This window comes from Cebus imitator, unplaced genomic scaffold, assembly GCF_001604975.1.
Source record: "Cebus imitator isolate Cc_AM_T3 unplaced genomic scaffold, Cebus_imitator-1.0 Scaffold40, whole genome shotgun sequence".
NCBI classification, from domain to species: domain Eukaryota; kingdom Metazoa; phylum Chordata; class Mammalia; order Primates; family Cebidae; genus Cebus; species Cebus imitator.
The window spans coordinates 2,041,769-2,049,575 of NW_016107355.1; the positions used below are offsets into that span (position 1 = coordinate 2,041,769).

The window sequence follows — 7,807 nt, forward strand, 5'->3', positions numbered from 1 at the left end:
TAGTAGAGACGGGGTTTCACCATGTTGACCAGGATGGTCTCGATCTCTTGACCTCGTGATCCACCCGCCTCGGCCTCCCAAAGTGCTGGGATTACAGGCTTGAGCCACCGCGCCCGGCACTTCTTCTGTTCTTAAGAAGATGCTTTTGTGAAGCTTTTATTTAACTTTTTCGTATACCTGTAACTTAACAATGCTTTGTAGAAAAGAATTTAAGAGTGAGAAAGGAGACAAATTTCTTTTAAAACAGGAGTTTTAGGACTAAATATGATTACACTATTTTGGTAAAATTTACTTGAGAATATGTACATAGCTTGAATTTGTTGACTCTTTAGTGAATGATTCAGATTTTCTGTGCAATTTGTATTTTACTTTTTTTCTTAGAATTGTAGCTTTTTGTATTAAAAATAGTTATAAAACATTTCCCAGCGCTGTTTGGTAGTAAGATTTTGTTTACTGAAGAGAAATAGTTAATGAGGTAACTAATCCCATCTTCAATTTTATTATAAATTATGTTGGAATTAAAGCTTAGATTTGTATTAAATTCTATATTCTCTTGTAAGTAAATCTTAATCTATTTTATTTTTCAGTAATAATTGAATCTATGACTAACCTACCTCCAGTTAATGAGGAGACTGTAATTTTTAAAAGTGATCGACAAGCAGCAGGAAAGGTTTGTAAAAAATTTCAATTCTTACAAATTATTCTATTTCTTGGTTGGTTTTTCTGACTTTCCCCATCAGCTCTCAGAAAGTGTATTGATTTTAATTGATGGACAATCTAGACCTCTCAAGTTTCAGTACGTTCTTGATTTTCTTCAGTACTTTATGTCTGCCTATAAATTGGTTAATACTGATTATTACTCTTCGCTGCATGAGTTATTAAATGTACATGTGTAGAATTCCTTCCTAGTGTTTGTCAGGTAATTTGCTAGGCAGTGAGTCTAAATAATGAATAACACATCGTTTCCTACCCTCCAGATACTCAGCTGAGTGAAGATTTCCCATAGCATAGTAGCCCTTAACCATTTTTGGCTTTTGAGTCCCTTTGAAGAGTGGCTCTGAGACTTTCAGACTTTGACTTCCACGGAAGTTCGCCGTGGAATCTTAGTTCTAAGTGGAAAAATATTTCACTTCAGCAGTGAATTGTCACTGTAAGCATATACTGGGGAATTACAAATATGTGCACTCTAGTAATTACTGTAAGAGTTGGTCCCTTTTAACGTCTTTCTAATGGAACAACCCTGCATGTCCACCTTAATACAGAACACTGTGCACTTTACCCAGCAAGTAGGCAATTCTGACTGGTTGGCTGAAGACATAAAACCTTCTAAAATCAAGAATATAAATACCAAGTAAGTATGTATTTCCTGGCAATAGGGACAGTTTTATTCACCTTGATATTCCCCATTGTACCTAGTGCAGTTCTTTATAAATTATTTGTGCCAAGTAAGTATATATTTAGTTGAATACAAAAAAATAAGATGAGCTATTTGTGATTTTCATGACAGTTGTCTTTTTTTCTTAGTACCTAGCTTAGAAATTTTCACCTGAAAATACTCAACACTTTGCTAAACTAAAACCTCTAAACAGATATTTTTTTTATTTCCCACTACAATGTGGCTAATAATATTAATATTTAACTGTCATTTAGCTTTGAAAGAAGTCAGATAAAAATACAACATTTACAACTCTTAACTTTAGTTATATATAAGCCTGTTGGCAAAAAATCTATTTCTAAATTTTACATAGAATGCTTTATAAATGCTTTTGAAAGACTTTGTGACAAGTCTTTCAAAAATACTTGATTATAAATCTGAGTACCTTGAAATGATTCCCCAAAATAGTAGTGAGAGTAGAGAAGATTAGAAAGTATCTGTTAAACAAACCAATAACCAGAATATGAAACTGAATACCTTTTAGTTTATTAACATGCGTTATCTAAATACTAAATTAGTTTTACCTTCAGTAGCGAGCCATTGAACATCTTTTCCCTGTATTCTTTAGTAACACAATAGTAATCAGCCACAGTGGTATTTATGTTGTTTAACTTTTTAAGTTCACTGAAACCCTGAAAGGAAGTAGAATTACCTTTATTTTAAAACTTAGGAAACCTTGCTAAAAAGTCACAAATCTGAAATGGATGAGATTGCTAACCCAGGTTCATTTCCCTTCCGCCTCCCTTTGCTTTCCCTACTGATTTAGGGAGGACGGTCTCAGATGTTTATTCCTACATTTGCCCTTTAATCCTAATAATTGCTAGTTCTTAATAACTAGTGTAATCTGTTTCCTTCTCATATATCACTGAGTAGGGAATTTTTACTGATTTCTTTTTAAAAGATTGTCTTGTTTGGTAGGATATGATGATTTTTCTAGAGGACTCTATATTGATGCAGTGTTCCCCACTGCCTTAGTTCTCATGACATATTTCAAGGTAACTTGGGATACAGTAATATACACAGTGATTGAAATAATTAGTTTACCTAACTAATGGATTAGAATGTTGTATTCGTCTGTATTTTCTTCATTTTTGTTAATGGAAAGTGAAAAAGTACAAAGTGATTGATAAAAGACCATGTTGGATAGTTGTAAAGGTTCATTTCCTCATTTCCTTTCCCCTTTGGCAGTTTAGCCCAAAGCTGGCTCACCTGGAGAGACAGTCTTTGAGGGCTGCTTCCAGGTGGTAGCATGCAGATCTTGGCCCTTCACAGGCACAGCCTGCCAGCATTGTTCTGGGCCTGGAGATTCCTTGATGTATTTCTTGTTACTTAGAGAAACTGGGAGTTACCTAGTCCCCGCTAGGTAATAGAGAAACTGGAAGTTACCTAGTCCCCTCTAGATAACTCATAAGTTTGTGACATGGTGTGTGTGTGGAGAGGAGGTGGAGAATACAGCTCATTCTCCATTTTGGAATATTGTCTGTGCACGTCTAGCCTGCTGGCTCAAACAGGTCTTCCACGCTGCTGAAATTTTTGCCATGGTGCTTACAGAACATTTAAGCCCAGCCTATGCTGGGATGGAATTTGGGGAACTGCATGCACTCTATATCTTCTTTGCTTGTCAGTTATTTTTCCCAACAGACCCTACATTATATCTGTACCATGTTGTTGTCATGGTGTTTGTTAACTTCTGTGTGTGATAGGAATCCTTGGAGATCTTGTAGCAAAAATATAATGACTTTGAGTAAAAAATGATGAGTATTATCTGCTAGAGCCAAGTGAAAGGATACTTAGAAAACCTTTTCTCAGTGGCAGGGCAAGTATAAAGCATCAGCTGGATTAAATTTTTATATGAACATTTCTACAGAATAATTCCATTTTTAAAGATAAAAAGAAAGCTGCTTGTCCACCTCATAGTATAGGTCTCAGCTGCTACTTTTCCAAATTCAGTTTCTTATCCTCTCCTTACAAACTATTACTTCCTTTGCTTTTATCTTGAATCAGGTAGTATGGAAGTCACAAAATCCCCTAAGTTGGGTGGACTGACTGAGCAGGGACACAGGTGCCTCATATGGAGCTGTATGAGGAGAAGTGGGCTGGCCTGATCTTTGCTGTGTCTTAAGTTGCTCTTTACAGTTTAGCTCTCAGGTATTAGTCAATCTAAACTCTACACTCGGAGGCTAATAGTTATTTAAAATATTGTTAAATTCTTCTTTTCTACTCTGAAGTAGCTAAATTGCTTATGTGAACTCGGTCAAGTTTTCCTGTAACATACCTTTTGTTAGTGGCTCAAGCCGCATACTGTCTATTTTATGGCTTCCTGTTACCTACTGTCTGTGGTGTTATTTTACTTAAAACTTTATAATGATTTCATTGTAGTTATAGCTCATAAACACTTCAGGTCTTAGTAACAGGCAACTAAAAAATTATGCTTTTCTTTTGTCCAAGAATTTTGAATATCACTTATATTTTAGTTTAAACCATACTGCAGAGACCTGAAATTTGCAAGGAATTTTTCTACTGGCATCATTTTTCACACTTAGGAAATGGATTCATGCTATCTAGGAAACAAATCCCTGGGAAACAGTCAGTGTACCAGGCTGCAAACAATGATTATTTTACCTTCTATTAATGGATACATAGGAAACTTTTTAAAAGGTGTTATTAAGTCTCTGTGCCAACAAAGAATTGGGTTTGTCTATATTCGAGGGACTTAAATTTGTGAATTGTTTTAAAGACAATTCTAAGTGAAAGTAAGATTACTCTCATGTCATGTAGGCTGATAAGAGTGGTGCTGCAGTGCAGCTCTTCCGTCCTTCACAGCTTTCACTGGACGAGGTCTACTGGATTTATCTAAACCTCTCAAAGCAAATGTCTTGCTATTTTCTTAAATATTTTTGCTTTTAAATTTATTTAATGTCTTAAATTTGTGATGCTATTAGTGTTATTTCATAATACATTTTAATTGTTTTTAATGTCACTACTTGTTTTTAGAGTATACATACCTTCAGAATGGTGGTGTCCTGCTAGGTGAGCTGTTTTATGCCTTAGTGAAAACTAATAAAAGCTTTGGTGCTCTACTAAAGATCATAAAATGTAAAGAATATTTATTATCAAAAATCAAGAACTGAGGATGTGATAAAACAGCCACTTTTAATGCAGTTGGTATAAATTGGTCCAAGCTATTTAGAAAGCTATTTAGTATTTCCATTAAAACTTTTATACCTTAGTGTTAATTATCATACTTTCAGCTTCAATACTTCTCCTTAAAAATCGATTTTTAGGAAATCTGAAGTATAGACATTGATATATAAGATATTTATCATGGCATCATATATTATGTTGAATAAATTGGAAACTACCTAAATGTCCTACAAAAAAACTTAAATAAGTTGTGCTGGATCTGTAAAGGGGTATTTTATAATTGCTAAAATTTTACTTACAAAGAATGTAACATGGAACAACTTTAGGTTTTAAAAGGGGGCAGTATATAAAAGTACAATATAGTCTTAAAGAAAAAAATATGTATTACAGAAAAAAGACTGGAAAAATCTATATGGGCCATGGCCTTATCTCTATAATACACATATGTTATCAGAAAACATATTTTTTAATTCAGGTAATTTTGAGAAGAAAATAAAGTTTGAAACCAAGAGTCTTCCTTTCATCATTGATAAAATGCTTTCAGAAATAACATAGGTAGTTCTGCTGAAAATAGTTATTTTAGTTAAATGTTAAAGGCCGCACCATCTTTTGTTTTGTGGAGATAAGTAACTTCTCTATTATTTGTTAAATTAGAAAAAGTCTTTAATATTACAAAATTTCTAACACTATGTAAACAGCAAAAGTGATTTTAACACCTATTGAAGTCAGAAGCTTGTCTTTATATTTCCAATCTGATGATTCCAAATGCATACAATGTGTTATTTCTCAAAAGTTACCAATCATAATCCTTTTCTTTGTACTTTACAACTTAAATGAGCAATAATTTTTAAAAATCAAAATTATAATTTGCATCTAGTTGGTACCACCAAATGATTTGAATTTGTGAGAAACAAACTTGTTACAGTTGTTTTAAATTAATAGATTGGGAATCTGGAATGAGCTAATGCATTTTAATTAGTATATGAAGACTGAATATGTAAAAATGACAAACATAAATAAATTATTTTGTTGCCCTATCACTGACAAAATTACGTTGTTCTAGCAATTATCAGTGGCATTTTAAAAAGAAAACATTGCTACCTTTTCAATACGTGTTAAAAGAGGCCTTTATGTTTCTGTTATAGATATTTGAGATATTTGGACCTGTTGCACATCCATTTTATGTCTTACGGTTTAATTCTTCAGATCACATTGAAAGTAAAGGTATTAAAATAAAGGAGACTATGTATTTTGCTCCATCAATGAAAGATTTCACCCAGTATATATTCACAGAAAAACTTAAACAGTAAGTACTTTGCTGGCATGTTGTTCTTCGCTTACCTAATGTTTATATTTTAAGAATAATTCTCTGTGATAGTAATTCCTTATAGTTATATTGTGTCTGTCTTCCAAAGAGTTCACTTATCTTCCCAGTAACATCTCTGAAGCCTACAATTTATTATCACTTTTGTAGGGTAGAACTCATATCTTTTGCAGAAAATGAAATGATGAGCCGTTAAAAGAACATTTGAGCCATGTGCATTTTCTGATTTTAGTTCAGTATTTTTTTTCATTATATACTTTCTTTAATATACTTGCTATTTTAGTATTAGTATTTAATATTATTACCATTTCTTAACAATGGTTTTCACTTGAGTAAAATTCTCTTTGGATGTAAAGTGTAAAATTCTTTTTGGTTGTAAAGTGTAAAACTCTCCACCAAAAATTGTTGATTTTTCAGCTGCTATTACACATTTCACATATGCCGGTCATTACGTTGTCCTTTAGAATCTTTAAAGCAGCTCCTCTTCCTCTTCCTCAAATTATTCATAGTTAGCCTTTATTTGACCCTCTCTGCTTTGAGAATCAGTGTTGGAATAAACCTTGGTTACTCATGGAGGATTGTTGATACTCTTCAGGTAAACTGAGGAGAAAAGAATTCATTTTGATATCTTGTAAAACTTGTAAAATATTTGAAAAGGTAATGCCCTATAGTCATTTTTGTGTCCTTCGTACCTGAGACAACTTCCAATTACAGTTGGTGTGAAATAAGCATTTTTTTAAACTAAGTTTTATGAAAACTGCGAATATCATGAAAATCAGAACTGCCCATCTCCTTTCCTCTACGCACCATAGCCTTGGCTTTTCATTCCAGTTCCCTAATCCTAATATTTATATTTGCCCAACTTTTGTTTTTCTTATGAGCTTCCCATATCTTTTGAAAAGACAACATAAGTGTATTGCAAAATTAAAGGTTGAATTCGTGTCCTTTACTTTTTACTTTCTGTACTTTTAAGTTATAAGCAGAATTGTGATAAATACTTTTTTGATTCCCTACCCCACCCCACCCAGGGATAAGGGATCAGATGCATCTTGGAAGAATGATCAGGAACCACCACCAGAGGTAAGTATAAGTCTCTTTATGCAATATTTTAGAAAGTAGGGCAGGACTTAATCTTATAAATATGTTAGGGAGGTCATTAATACCGGTCAGCAGCCATACTGCCTTATCCTGTCCTAGCTTTTGTATTCTCTCACCCTCATAGGTGGACTGTTGTGTACCTTTCAATGAAAGGTTTTTTCATTTAGGAAAAAAAAACTTTTTTCGGTTACATTTAGCTGTATTTTAATAATTATCTTCTAATCATTTACATTATATTTTGCTATTTTTGTCAACTTTGATAAAGGCAGGATGTCATTATTTTAAAAAATTTTAATTCAGTTTATTAAAAACACCATACGGGACATAAAGACATGGTGCTTTTAATAGTAAGCTGCCCTTCTTTTGGAAGTACAGAATTATTGGAAGCTACCTACCTCTCTGTTTTTTTTACAATATAATTACCTTTCTAAAAAGAGACCTTGATTTTCTTTGTGCATCTATGTCAGCAAAACAGTAGTTTTATGATCCAAGATGACTTGATAATCTAGTCTTCCTAGAGATGTGAAGTAAATTTAAGAATAACATGTAAATGAGTTAATGATTTAATAGAATTACTTGGTTAACATTCCATGACAGTATTTAAGCAGATTATCTTGAGTTTATTTTGAAGTTATTAAAATACAAATATTACAACAATGAATATATTCATTTCTTAAAAATAGCATGTATTTATACAATATAAAATAAAAATGTATTTAAACATTTTTATAAGTAAAAATTATGCATGAGACTTTTTAAAACTTGGTCAGCAGTTCTGATGAAGTTTTCTCAATATTATAGTTTTT

At 32.7% G+C, this 7,807-nt stretch overlaps 1 protein-coding gene across 1 annotated transcript in view; it reads left to right on the forward strand.

The window, feature by feature from the left end:
• Positions 1–7,807, forward strand: part of NAF1 (nuclear assembly factor 1 ribonucleoprotein) — a 40,128-nt gene that overhangs the window by 21,732 nt on the left and 10,589 nt on the right. The window contains exons 4-6 of the mRNA XM_017525986.2: positions 588–670; positions 5,725–5,885; positions 6,932–6,983. Of these exons, the coding sequence (XP_017381475.1) occupies positions 588–670; positions 5,725–5,885; positions 6,932–6,983 (296 nt within the window). The remainder of the gene's footprint in view (positions 1–587; positions 671–5,724; positions 5,886–6,931; positions 6,984–7,807) is intronic.